Raw genomic sequence first — 15,075 nt, 5'->3', positions numbered from 1 at the left:
ATGGAAGCTGGAAACCACACCAGTGTGACAGAGTTCATCCTTTTGGGGTTAACAGAGGATCCTACACTTTGTGTCATCTTCTTTGTAGTATTTCTAGGTATCTATGTTGTCACCTTAGTAGGCAATATCAGCATAATTATTCTGATAAGAAGCTGTTCCCAGCTTCAGACTCCCATGTACCTCTTCCTCAGTCACTTGGCTTTTGTAGACACCCTGTTTTCCACATCCATCACACCTATGATGATTATAGGATTCCTGAAACGTAGATTGGCCCTCCCAGTTGCTGGCTGTGAAGCCCAGCTTTGTTCTGTGATCACATTTGGGACAGCTGAGTGTTTCCTGCTGGCCGCCATGGCCTATGACCGCTATGTGGCCATCTGCTTGCCCCTGCTCTATTCCACCCACATGTCCCCCAGAGTCTGTGTCCTCTTGGTAGGGGCTTCCTATGTGGGTGGATGTGTCAATGCTTGGACATTTACTAGTTGTTTATTGACTCTGTCTTTCTGTGGACCAAATCATATAAATGACTTTTTCTGTGACTTCTCCCCTCTGTTGAAACTTTCCTGCTCAGATGTCTCCACTACTGAAATTATCCCTTCCATCTCTTCTGGCTCCATCATTGTGGTCACAGTGTCCGTCATAGCTCTCTCTTACATCTGCATCCTCAACACCATCCTGAAGATGCGCTCCACTGAAGGGAGACACAAGGCCTTCTCCACCTGCACCTCTCACCTCACCGCAGTCACTCTCTACTATGGAATGATTACCTTCGTTTATGTGATGCCCAAATCCAGCTACTCAATTAACCAGAACAAAGTGCTGTCTGTGTTCTATACAGTGTTGATCCCCATGTTGAACCCCCTTATCTACAGTCTGAGGAACAGAGACGTAAAGGAGGCCCTGAGAAAGGTAATTCTAAGAATATATTCTTAGGATCCATTCCCAACATTTCAGATGCTCGTTCATCAGCATTACATTTGTGTGTGTCTGTGTGTTATTCACTCAGTTGTATTCGACTCTGTGCAACCCCATCAACTGTAGCCTGCCAGTCTCCTCTGTTCATGGGATTCTCCAGGCAAGAATGCTGGAGTGGGTAGCCATTTCATCCTCCAGGGGATCTTCCCAACCCAGGGATTGAATCAGAGTCTCTTGCATTGCAGGCAGTTTCTTTACCATCTGAGCCACCAGAGAAGCCCACTCACCAAATACTGCTTAGCTGATTGATTAAATTTAAATCATAATATTTTTAATTCTCACTTATATACACTTATAAACCAGTTGGGAGACATCTTGAAATCGGTAATAATGACAGTAATTACTTTCACTATTACATGTTACCACTTGCAGATGCCTAGAACTTTTTCTTTAATAATTTCAACTTATAATATGCCTGGCCCTATTCTAAGTACATTGGTATATTAGCTGGCTTATTTCTTGTAAAATCCTACATTAGTAATTCTTATTTCTATTTTATAAATAAATTATCTGATACAGAGACATTAAGTAGATTGCCCAGAATGATACAGTTAGGAAGTTTTTCAGTCAGTCTTTGAATGTAGAAAGTTTGAGTTCAAACTACCATGCTTCTTTATTTAATTTTCACAGTAATATCATGATGCTGCTTATTTAAAAATTACCCCAATTTACAGACGAGAGTACCAAGTCTCAGAGGGATTCAACAGTTTGTTTGAGAGATATGGACCCGAGTCTCTGATTCACTTGGAATCAAGTCCTCTCATTCCATGCACTCGATCTACTCTGTAAAACATTATCAGTTCAAGGACTTCAGCACTGTTACTGATCTAGAGGATTTGAGCAAGGTAAGAAATCCTAAGCTGTTTCTTTTCATCAGCCTTCTGAAAAAACTCTGCTCTCAGTAACTCTAGGTTGTGAGGACTCCAAAAACAAGTATGAGAATGGGAAAACTGGATTGGTTTACATCTATAAAAAATGAGGTCTAGACATGACAATTACATGATTTGACTGAAAGTCTAACTATATTTAAGCACATACTACAAACAAATATTCCCACTTGGCATAATGTAGTTTCCCTTAGCTGTAGAAACTAAAAAGCATATCTGAATTAACATTCCAACTAATGTGATAACATTCAGAGTTCCATAATCCAGATTTATAAAAAACTTAATTAAGAAGTGCTGCCAAAGAGTGTAGTAATGTATTTCTTACATAATAATCTACCCTCATTTTTTTCTGGAATTCAGGAACTCCCAATTCAATGTAAATACGGAGACAACTTTTTAGAGCATCTGAAAGCAAGACTTAGATTATAAAAGTCCTTGACTCAGTGTGATGGGGTGAAACAAGTGAGGATTGGGAGACATAGTAAGAAAAAAAATGGGATATTATTTATAATACATTGCTAAGTTAAAATGTAGATTATCTGTCATATTCTGGCAAATTTTAGGTGGGAACACAATGATTAAATGAAACAAGAATAAATTAAAATGTGAAATGATCCAATAATGGATAAAGAAAAACATTCTCTAACCACAACACACCTGACACCAAATTTGTGGTATTTTTTCCCCCATATCAACCAACTGGAATACCAGTATGTTCTAAATATCCAGACGTCAAATTGATATTCTATTCTTTCATTCAATTCTGACACTAACTCCCTGGAGGTACAGTCAGATTTCACAGGTTTAAGACTCAGTTCCACAACTCTGCCCTCCGTTCTAACACCAGTTGCAAGTAATGGGTCCCCAAGGTATCCACATTTCCATCCAACTTGGCTACAAGTCAAGGATTCCCACAGGCCTCTTCCAGGTTTGAGAGTTTGCTAGAATGACTCAACAAAATTCTCTGAAGCATCTGCTTACGTTTACCAGTTTAACATAAAAGATATTATAAAGAACAAATTAACAGCCAGATGGAGAGACACACCACACCAGGTCTGGAAGGGTCTCCAGGGCAGAAGTTTCTATCACCAGGAAGCTGAAGTATATAATCTGGAGTGTATAACCCTTCTAGCACATGAATCTGTTGTCAGTTTGTAAGCTTTCCACCCCATAGCTTAGGAGTTTTATGGAGGCTATGTAAAAAGTCTCCAGCCTCTCCAACCTCACTGCAGAAACACGTGTGAATGTAAAGTCTCAAGTCTGTAATCATGGTTTGATCTTTTTGGTAACTAGTCCTTTTTTTTTAATTTAAATTGGAGGCTAATTACTTTGCAATATTGTAGTGGTTTTTGCCATACATTGACATGAATCAGCCATGGGTGTACATGTGTTCCCCATCCTGAACTCTCTCATCCAGAAGCTAAACCAAAATCCCACCGAGAATCTTCTCATTCCAACAAAAATACTCCTATCACCTAGGAGTTTCCAAGGGATTCAGGAGCCCTGTGTCAGGAACCGGGTTTAAAGAACAAATATTTGAACAAAAGATGCTTCTAGCACCCTTTTCATTCAAGAAACTGCAAGAGTTTTAGAGCCCTATGTAAGGAACTGGGGGTAGAGACCAAAGATTTATTTCTATTATGTCACAGTCAACTACCTGGTATGTGGCTATGGACCACTCATAACAAATGACCATAAAGAATGAAGATACTGGCACACTGTTAGAATTCCATTTGGTCATTAATAATTATTCAGCTCATTATCATAACATACGAAAAGGTCCCTCAGGGTGAGGCTATTCAGGTTTACAGGCTTCCATTTAATCTTTGGTCTCAGCAACATATGGCTTCACTCTTCCAGGCATCAGGTTTAATTGAGCTAGGAGTCAGAATTATCACTTGCTTTGAGTCTCTTTTGAATCTCTTCTATTAGTAGAATACTGGATTTTTAATAAATTGCAGTTGTAATTGTCCTGTAAAAATCCTAAGTACATACTGACTAGTATGACCAGAGCTTTAATTATGTGAACTTTGAAGCCCTGCATACATGACTAGCTTCCCTCTGGACATTTTGTACCCATATCTCAGTGGTCAGAGTGTCTGTATTTTACCTCAGGTATCATATGAGCATTGCTAGTTGGGAATTATGTGACAAACAATAATTTTTAGATCTGTTAATATTTATATATGTATCTCTTCGCATGTGTGTGCTAAGTCACTTCTGCCATGTCTGACACTTTGTGACCCCATGGACTATAGCCCCAGGCTTCCCTCTGCATGGGGTTTCCCAGTCAAGAATACTGGAGTGGGTTGCCATTTCTTTCTCCAGGGGATCTTCCCAACCTAGGGATCCAACTCACATCTCTTACCTCTCCTGCATTGGCAGGCAGATTCTTTACCACTTGCGCCACCTGGGAAGCCCATCTCTGGACATATTTATGAGTAATTCTTGGGAAAAGAGAAGGAGGCAGCCTCAAACATTGACAATTCCCTCCCATTGTGATCTCCAAATACAAGAGGAACATTTAGTCAAGGCCTTTTGGTTATTTTACATGTAAATATGGGATAGTTATTCATTCATTTCAAAAATATTTGTTGAGCCCTGATTATATTCTAGAAACTAAACACTGCAGATGTCTTAATAAATTGATAGAGATATAAGGTGTAATAGAACAGAATTCTCATGTAGCTTAGATTTTAGTTGGGGAGACACTAGGGAATAAATATTATAAATGCAGAACATATGAGTGGCAGGATGATACAAATCAGTTGAGTTGATAGGACTTATAAAAGGTAACTGCTGGTATGGGTGGTGACTCCTAGTGATAGTATGACAGGGAAGGCCACTGGAGCAAGTGATAGTTGAGTAGAATGTTGAAAGATAATAAAGACCAAAGCTGCTAGACAGAAAACAGCTTGTGCAAAGATTCTGAGACTCTCATGGTAAACGAGGAGGAGAGATACACAGAAAGGGTTCAATCACAGGGTGCTTCACTGGCCATGGAGAAGTGCTTGAGTTTCACTCTACAAGGAATGGGAAGCCATTAAACGGCTCTTTGACAGTTCTAATGTTCTAATAGTCTTCTAAAGAAACCTCTGTAATTTGGGGGCTCAGATTATTTGGTGAATGTGAATGGTTTGTCAGTTATTAGCAGAAGTAATGTAATACGCTGGTTATCCATGGCTGCCTGACAAGTCACTCAAAGCCATTTTATTATATTACATTATATTGTGAGTCAGGAATTCTCATTGGGTTTGGCTCAGCATTTCACCTGCCCCGCGTGCATTAATGAGAGTCATTGAGTGATACTCAGGTGGCATCTGGGCATGTCTCAAGAATCCAAAGTGGCTTCACTCAGATGCTTGGAACCTTAGCTGCTGCTGCTGCTAAGTCACTTCAGTTGTGTCCGACTTTGTGCGACTTCATAGATGGCAGCCCACCAGGCTCCCCCGTCCCTGGGATTCTCCAGGCAAGAACACTGGAGTGGGTTGCCATTTCCTTCTCCAATGCATGAAAGTGAAAAGTGAAAGTGAAGTCGCTCAGTCGTGTCCGACCCTCAGCGACCCCATGGACTGCAGCCTACCAGGCTCCTCCATCCATGGGATTTTCCAGCAAGAGTACTGGAGTGGGTTGCCATTGCCTTCTCTGTTGGAACCTTAGAGGAATGGCTAAAAAGTCTCTCCTTCTCCACGAGTCTTACTTAAAGAGTCTCTTCATATGGTCTTACCATCAGAGTAGCTGAATCTTTCACATGGTGGCTTAGGACTCTAGCAAATGTCCCAAGACAGTAAAAAGCTGCTGTGTTTCCTATGAACCAGCCCCAGGAGACTCAGGGCATCATTTACAGTCATCTATGTGTAAAAAAAAAAAAAAATCACTGAAGCCAGTTCAGATTCAAGAAAAGGGTTATGTGAGGCAATTCTAAAGGATGTAGGATTTCTTTATCAGGTGATGAAACCGCTCCAAAACTGATCATGGTGATGGTTGCATATATCTGTGAATATTCTGAAATCTGCTGTTTACTTTAAATGGGTTAATTGTTGGTATTGAGTTACATCTCAAGAAAATTGTTTTTAAAAAAATTTAGATGGCTTTCAGTGTATCAAATTATAATTCATTCAGTCAAACAAATCTACTGCTTAATTCTCTTCAAGATAAGTGTCCCTCTGGAGCTTTGTGAGGCAGCTATGAGAAAGTTCCCTTAAGATTTTAAAAGTCTTATATTTTAGAAAGAGAGGGTCTATGACCCATGCTATCAAGATTCTTAGAACGAATTCTGTATAGCTGAAAGAGGCAGTGTTGTCATAAATCTTTCAGAGATTTTAACACAGAAAATTACCACTCCAATCTGGATTTGACCTTTCATTTGAAGCCATTTCTTATCTTGAGAAACTTTTCTCTGGAAGGTATTTGGGTGAAAAGTAGCCTTATTTTCAAACCTAGGAAGGTATGGCATCCTTATTATTTTTCTGAATTTTTTTCTTGAGAATCAATCAAATAAATCCTTTCCATAGTTCACATATTTCTTCACATACATTAGCTTAGGCAGCTATCTATCAGACACTAGATAGAAATTTTAACATTCTTCTTGGAAATCTTCCCAGCAAAACCCAGGAGTATATTAGGTATCCTTTATATTTTCCGTTTCATCCCAGGTGACAATATTGACAAACATTTCACCACTGCCTGGCAAATGTCTTTTCTTCCGCTTTTAAAAATATTTTTCTTACTATCCTACAGGCCCTCACCACTTATAAGAACATTCCAGATATTGCTAAAAGTCTCACCATGGTCCTTCTACTTCACCCCACTATGCAGTCTCAAAGCCAATGCCATATGACCTCAGGTTCTGTGACAACAAAACCTCTTTCAAGCCTTAATGTTGTTTAACACTGCATAAGAAACTAGTGTAAGCCTTAGTGTTTAAAGTAACACCTGTTTCACAATATCTTAGGATGTCATGATTCCACTTGGCTGTGAGATTCCGGTGGTGAGTCTCCTGTGCCTCCCAACTTTACTGAGATTGCTTGTCAGTTGAGATGACAGCTGGCCTAGTTGGGAAAATAATGTGCTTTCATTCATATGCCTGGTGCAAATGGGGGAGAATTTGGTTTACCTAGTCCCCTCTTTCTGTTTCTCTCACATGATTTTCATGGCAACAGTCAAATTTCTTATATGGCACCTCAAAGCTCCATGAGGAAATCTTCCAGGAAACCCAAGCAAAGGCTTCAAAGCTTCTTATCACTGAGTTTCAACATTTTCAGATTATTATTTCCTCTATATTCTACATGTATGGCATACCATGAAAGTCAGTCCAGATCAAGGGAAATTAAGTAGCCTGAATCTCTACTTAAGTTGAGAGAAATTGTATTAAGTTTTCATTTAATCTGCCACAAGATGGGAAGTTAAATTTTTGTGAGTGGTGTGAAAAAAAGAGTATTTCCATTTGGGGCTCATTACATTTAAGATGCCTATTATTGCCAAATACACATATCTGTTAGCTCACAGAAGAAATCAGGGTTAGAGATATTAATATAAATTAGGGACCAAACAAGTGTAGATCAAGATGGAGGAGTAGAAGCAGTCTGAGCACACCTTTCCTCTAAATACATAAAAATACCTCCACATGTAGAGCAATACTCCTTGTAAACAAACTGGAGACCAGTAGAAAGACTCTTGTACAGCCAAGGCTCTGTCAACTACAAACTTACACTTGCCAAGAGCATCGCCAACAACTGAACAACAAGGACATTTGCCATCTGCCGCTGCAGAGATTGAACCCTGTGCTGCTGCAGCTGTTGACCTTCAACAAGCTCTTAGGGAGTTCAGGGTGGAGTGAGGCATGCTGTGCTCCAGGGAAACTGGTGGGGCAGGTCTTTAGATAGTTAGATGTCTTTTCAGTTCAGTTCAATTCAGTCACTCAGTCCTGTCTGACTCTTTGCAACCCCATGAATCGCAGCACGCCAGGCCTCCCTGTCCATCACCAACTCCTGGAGTTCACTCAGACTCACATCCATCAAGTCGGTGATACCATCCAGCCATCTCATCCTCTGTCATCCCCTTCTCCTCCTGCCCCCAATCCCTCCCAGCATCAAAGTCTTTTCCAATGAGTCAACTCTTCGCATGAGGTGGCCAAAGTATTGGAGTTTCAGCTTTAGCATCATTCCTTCCAAAGAAATCCCAGGGCTGATCTCCTTCAGAATGGACTGGTTGGATCTCCTTGCAGTCCAAGGGACTCTTAAGAGTCTTCTCCAATACCACAGTTCAAAAGCATCAATTATTTGGCGCTCAGCCTTCTTCACAGTCCAACTCTCACATCCATACATGACCACTGGAAAAACCATAGCCTTGACTAGACGGACCTTTGTTGGCAAAGTAATGTATCTGCTTTTGAATATGCTATCTAGGTTGGACATAACTTTCCTTCCAAGGAGTAAGCGTCTTTTAATTTAATAGATGTCTTTAGGAACAGATTTTATGATCTCAATATTTGTATCTCCTCACATCTAGAAAAGCACTAAATCCCTTCATGGTGACAACAGATCCTCATGACTATCAGAAAACTGTTTGTAAAATGAGTGCTTGGTGTTTAGTCGCTAAGTCGTGCTCAACTCTTGCGACCCCATGGACTGTAACCTGCCAGGCTCCTTTGTCCATGGGATTCTCCAGGCAAGAATACTGGAGTGGATTGCCATTTCCTTCTCCAGGGGATCTTCCTGATCTGGGGATTGAACCCGGGTCTCCTGCATTGCTGGCAGATTCTTTACTGACTAAGCTACAAATGGTACTGAACTCTGTTTTCACCAAAACCTTATATATTGACTTTCCTCCCACTGCACCTTTGGAGCAGTTTCTCAGAGCTATCTGAGGTGCTGCCTCCCAGGCTGCAGTCTTCATTTTGCCTCAAATGAAACTTAACCCGCAAGACTCAAGTTGTTCACCTTTTTTTAGTCGACAGTTATAAAGATAGATCCACATAAAGTCAGGTAGGGCAGGAAAGGAAGTGATTAGGGCTGGACCTGTGTACCTAGCAGTGAACACAGAAGAGGAGAGGACTGCATGGGCTTGGACATTCTCCCTTGGGAGCGAGCTGTTTGAACCACATATTGGGCACCCCAGGCCTGGGTTCTAACACTGGAAAGGCAAGTCTCCTTAGCTGGTTTGAAAACCAGCACAGCATCTGACCTACAGCAGCCACAACCAACTTGGGAGCTGACACTGCCCCCAGTAGGGCAGTGACAGCCACTGAGTATAGGAGACAACCCTCCTTATGTCTGGCTCTAGATTCTAGCCCTGCCATCTCCAGCCCTACATCCCACCTTGGTGGTATCCACCAAATTCTGGGGGAAGATGTGACAAGTGCTGATGTCTGATTGAGCTATTCCACCAAATCACTGGGTACACCTGGACTGCCTAAGGGCACTCTCACAATAGAACATCAATTCAAGACCAGGAATAGGGAATTGTTGTACCTAATTTCATAGAGACAGAGAAAGTTAGGCAAAATGAGAAGACAGAGGAATCTGTACCAAACAAAAAACAAACAAAGAAAAAAAACTAATGAAACAGAGATAAATAATTTACCAGAATAAGAGTTCAAACCGTTAGTAATAAGACTGGTAACTGAACCAGGGAAAAGAATAGATGAACAGGCCCTTTCCTCCCTCAGCTCTTCTGCGCAGCAGGAAGGAGCCAAGATGGCGGAGGAGTAGGACAGGGAGAACACTTTCTCCCCCACAAATTCATCAAAAGAGCATTTAAACGTCGAGTAAATTCCACAAAACAACTTCTGAACGCCGGCAGAGGACATCAGGCACCCAGAAAAGCAATCCAACTCTTCGAAAGGAGGTAGGAAAAAATATAAAAGACAAAAAAAGAGACAAAAGAGGGAGGGACGGAGCTCCATCCCGGGAAGGGAGTCTTAAAAAGAGAGAAGTTTCCAAACACCAGGAAACCTTCTCACTGCCAAATCTGTGCCGAGCTTTGGAAGCACAGAGGGCAACATAACAGGAAGAAAAAATAAATAAACAATTAAAACTCGAAGATTGCGAGTCCTACGGTAACTCCCCCAGCGGAGAAGCAGCGCAGACGCCTGCAGGCACCATTAACAAGCGGGGGCTGGGCAGGGAGGCGCAGCGCGGGCTGCATCGCTTAGAGTAAGAATCTGGCCTGAATACCCTAAGCACTATCTGAGCGAAATAATTTGGGCTAACAAACCAGACTGTGGGATATCTACCACGCGAAAAGCCAGCCCCAACCTAAGACTGCCAGGCCCGCGCACGGAACAAAGAATTGAACAGAGATAGCCGGCTGCAGACCTTCCCCCTCCGGTGACAGGCAGCCAGAGCCGGAAGGGGGCAATCGCAGCCCCAGAGAGACATTATCTATAAAACTGTAAGCAGGCTTCTTTGCTAACTAAAACTTCTTGGGGGTCTGGACGGTTAACATCTGCCTAAGAAGGTGCGCCGGTTTTGCGCCCAGATAACCGAGTGGCGGGGAGGCGATAAGTCGCAGCATTGGCGCTCGCCAAACACCTCATCACTTGAGCTGCTCGGACCTGGGAAGAGCACAATACTCAGGCCCAACTGAGTCTGCGCCTCTGAGGACTACCCGAGTGCCTGAACCTGAGCGGCTTGGACCTGGGAGGTACATACAACCCAGGGCCAGCCTCGGACTGTTCCTGGCGGAACAACCTAGAGCCCGAGCAGTGTGGGCAGGGAGGCTACACGCGCAGTGAGCGGGGGCAGACCCAGTGTGGCTGAGGCACTGCGAGCGCACACCAGTGTTATTTGCTTGCAGCATCCCTCCCTCCCTCCCCACAGCGCGACTGAACAAAGAGAAGAAATACAGTTCCACCCATCAGAACACTGACACAAGCTTCCCTAACCAGGAAACCCTGACAAGCCACCTGTACAAACCCACACACAGCGAGGAATAGCCACAATAAAGAGAACTCCACAAACTGCCAGAATACAGAAAGGACACCCCAAACTCAGCAATTTAAACAAGATGAAGAGACAGAGGAATAGCCAGCAGATAAAGGAACAGGATAAATGCCCACCAAACCAAACAAAAGAGGAAGAGATAGGGAATCTACCTGATAAAGAATTCCGAATAATGATAGTGAAATTGATCCAAAATCTTGAAATTAAAATGGAATCACAGATAAATAGCTTGGAGACAAGGATTGAGAAGATGCAAGAAAGGTTTAACAAGGACCTAGAAGAAATAAAAAAGAGTCAATATACAATGAATAATGCAATAAATGAAATTAAAAACACTCTGGAGGCAACAAATAGTAGAATAACAGAGGCAGAAGATAGGATTAGTGAATTAGAAGATAGATTGGTAGAAATAAATGAATCAGAGAGAATAAAAGAAAAACGAATTAAAAGAAATGAGGACAATCTCAGAGACCTCCAGGACAATATTAAACGCTACAACATTCGAATCATAGGGGTTCCAGAAGAAGAAGACAAAAAGAAAGATCATGAGAAAATACTTGAGGAGATAATAGTTGAAAACTTCCCTAAACTGGGGAAGGAAATAATCACCCAAGTCCAAGAAACCCAGAGAATCCCAAACAGGATAAACCCAAGGCGAAACACCCCAAGACACATATTACTCAAATTAACGAAGATCAAACACAAAGAACAAATATTAAAAGCAGCAAGGGAAAAACAACAAATAACACACAAGGGAATTCCCATAAGGATAACAGCTGATCTTTCAATAGAAACTCTTCAAGCCAGGAGGGAATGGCAAGACATACTTAAAATGATGAAAGAAAATAACCTACAGCCCAGATTTTTGTACCCAGCAAGGATTTCATTCAAATATGAAGGAGAAATCAAAAGCTTCTCCGACAAGCAAAAGCTGAGAGAATTCTGCACCACCAAACCAGCTCTACAACAAATACTAAAGGATATTCTCTAGACAGGAAACACAAAAATGGTGTATAAATTCGAACCCCAAACAATAAAGTAAATGGCAACGGGATCATACTTATCAGTAATTACCTTAAACGTAAATGGGTTGAATGCCCCAACCAAAAGACAAAGACTGGCTGAATGGATACAAAAACAAGACCCCTACATATGTTGTCTACAGGAGACCCACCTCAAAACAGGGGACACATACAGACTGAAAGTGAAGGGCTGGAAAAAGATTTTCCATGCAAATAGGGACCAAAAGAAAGCAGGAGTAGCAATACTCATATCAGATAAAATAGACTTTAAAACAAAGGCTGTGAAAAGAGACAAAGAAGGCCACTACATAATGATCAAAGGATCAATCCAAGAAGAAGATATAACAATTATAAATATATATGCACCCAACACGGGAGCACCGCAGTATCTAAGACAAATGCAAACAAGTATGAAAGGAGAAATTAACAATAACACAATAATAGTGGGAGACTTTAATACCCCACTCACACCTATGGATAGATCAACTAAACAGAAAATTAACAAGGAAACACAAACTTTAAATGATACAATAGACCAGTTAGACCTAATTGATATCTATAGGACATTTCATCCCAAAACAATGAATTTCACCTTTTTCTCAAGCGCACATGGAACCTTCTCCAGGATAGATCACATCCTGGGCCATAAAGCTAGCCTTGGTAAATTCAAAAAAATAAAAATCATTCCAAGCATCTTTTCTGACCACAATGCAGTAAGATTAGATCTCAATTACAGGAGAAAAACTATTAAAAATTCCAACATATGGAGGCTGAACAACACGCTGCTGAATAACCAACAAATCACAGAAGAAATCAAAAAAGAAATCAAAATTTGCATAGAAACGAATGAAAATGAAAACACAACAACCCAAAACCTGTGGGACACAGTAAAAGCAGTCCTAAGGGGAAAGTTCATAGCAATACAGGCACACCTCAAGAAACAAGAAAAAAGTCAAATAAATAACCTAACTCTACACCTAAAGCAACTAGAAAAGGAAGAAATGAAGAACCCCAGGGTTAGTAGAAGGAAAGAAATCTTAAAAATTAGAGCAGAAATAAACGCAAAAGAAACAAAAGAGACCATAGCAAAAATCAACAAAGCCAAAAGCTGGTTCTTTGAAAGGATAAATAAAATGGACAAACCATTAGCCAGACTCATCAAGAAACAAAGGGAGAAAAATCAAATCAATAAAATTAGAAATGACAGTGGAGAGATCACAACAGACAACATAGAAATACAAAGGATCATAAGAGACTATTATCAACAATTATATGCCAATAAAATGGACAACGAGGAAGAAATGGACAAATTCTTAGAAAAGTACAACTTTCCAAAACTCGACCAGGAAGAAATACAAAACCTTAACAGACCCATCACAAGCATGGAAATTGAAACTGTAATCAAAAATCTTCCAGCAAACAAAAGCCCAGGTCCAGACGGCTTCACAGCTGAATTCTACCAAAAATTTAGAGAAGAGCTAACACCTATCCTGCTCAAACTCTTCCAGAAAATTGCAGAGGAAGGTAAACTTCCAAACTCATTCTATGAGGCCACCATCACCCTAATACCAAAACCTGACAAAGATGCCACAAAAAAAGAAAACTATAGGCCAATATCACTGATGAATATAGATGCAAAAATCCTAAACAAAATTTTAGCAATCAGAATCCAACAACACATTAAAAAGATCATACACCATGACCAAGTGGGCTTTATCCCAGGGATGCAAGGATTCTTCAATATCCGCAAATCAATCACATTAACAAATTGAGAAACAAAAACCATATGATTATCTCAATAGATGCAGAGAAAGCCTTTGACAAAATTCAACACCCATTTATGATAAAAACTCTCCAGAAAGCAGGAATAGAAGGAACATACCTCAACTTAATAAAAGCTATATATGACAAACCCACAGCAAACATTATCCTCAATGGTGAAAAATTGAAAGCATTTCCTCTAAAGTCAGGAACAAGACAAGGGTGCCCACTTTCACCATTACTATTCAACATAGTTTTGGAAGTTTTGGCTACAGCAATCAGAGCAGAAAAAGAAATAAAAGGAATCCAAATTGGAAAAGAAGAAGTAAAACTCTCACTATTTGCAGATGACATGATCCTCTACATAGAAAACCCTAAAGACTCCACCAGAAAATTACTAGAACTAATCAATGATTATAGTAAAGTTGCAGGATATAAAATCAACACACAGAAATCCCTTGCATTCCTATACACTAATAATGAGAAAACTGAAAGAGAAATTAAGGAAACAATTCCATTCACCATTGCAACAAAAAGAATAAAATACTTAGGAATATATCTACCTAAAGAAACTAAAGACCTATATATAGAAAACTATAAAACACTGGTGAAAGAAATCAAAGAGGACACTAATAGATGGAGAAATATACCATGTTCATGGATTGGAAGAATCAATATAGTGAAAATGAGTATACTACCCAAAGCAATTTATAGATTCAATGCAATCCCTATCAAGCTACCAACAGTATTCTTCACAGAGCTAGAACAAATAATTTCACAATTTGTATGGAAATACAAAAAACCTCGAATAGCCAAAGCGATCTTGAGAAAGAAGAATGGAACTGGAGGAATCAACCTACCTGACTTCAGGCTCTACTACAAAGCCACAGTTATCAAGACAGTATGGTACTGGCACAAAGACAGAAATATAGATCAATGGAACAAAATAGAAAGCCCAGAGATAAATCCACGCACATATGGACACCTTATCTTTGACAAAGGAGGCAAGAATATACAGTGGATTAAAGACAATCTCTTTAACAAGTGGTGCTGGGAAATCTGGTCAACCACTTGTAAAAGAATGAAACTAGAACACTTTCTAACACCATATACAAAAATAAACTCAAAATGGATTAAAGATCTCAACATAAGACCAGAAACTATAAAACTCCTAGAGGAGAACATAGGCAAAACACTCTCTGACATACATCACAGCAGGATCCTCTATGACCCACCTCCCAGAATATTGGAAATAAAAGCAAAAATAAACAAATGGGACCTAATTAAACTTAAAAGCTTCTGCACATCAAAGGAAACTATTAGCAAGGTGAAAAGACAGCCTTCAGAATGGGAGAAAATAATAGCAAATGAAGCAACCGACAAACAACTAATCTCAAAAATATACAAGCAACTCCTACAGCTCAACTCCAGAAAAATAAATGACCCAATCAAAAAGTGGGCCAAAGATCTAAATAGACATTTCTC

General features: G+C 40.3%; 1 protein-coding gene across 1 annotated transcript; it reads left to right on the top strand.

The window, feature by feature from the left end:
* On the top strand, positions 1-8,539 carry LOC133261205 (olfactory receptor 5P1-like). The gene is made up of 2 exons (XM_061439720.1): positions 1-909; positions 7,586-8,539. The coding sequence occupies exons 1-2, from the start codon at positions 1-3 to the stop codon at positions 7,745-7,747; spliced, it is 1,071 nt and encodes a 356-aa protein (XP_061295704.1). The 3' UTR covers positions 7,748-8,539.
* The last annotated feature ends 6,536 nt before the right edge of the window (positions 8,540-15,075 follow it).

This window comes from Bos javanicus, chromosome 15 (genome assembly GCF_032452875.1).
Source record: "Bos javanicus breed banteng chromosome 15, ARS-OSU_banteng_1.0, whole genome shotgun sequence".
NCBI classification, from domain to species: Eukaryota; Metazoa; Chordata; class Mammalia; order Artiodactyla; family Bovidae; genus Bos; species Bos javanicus.
This window is presented reverse-complemented; position numbering and strand designations above follow the sequence as displayed.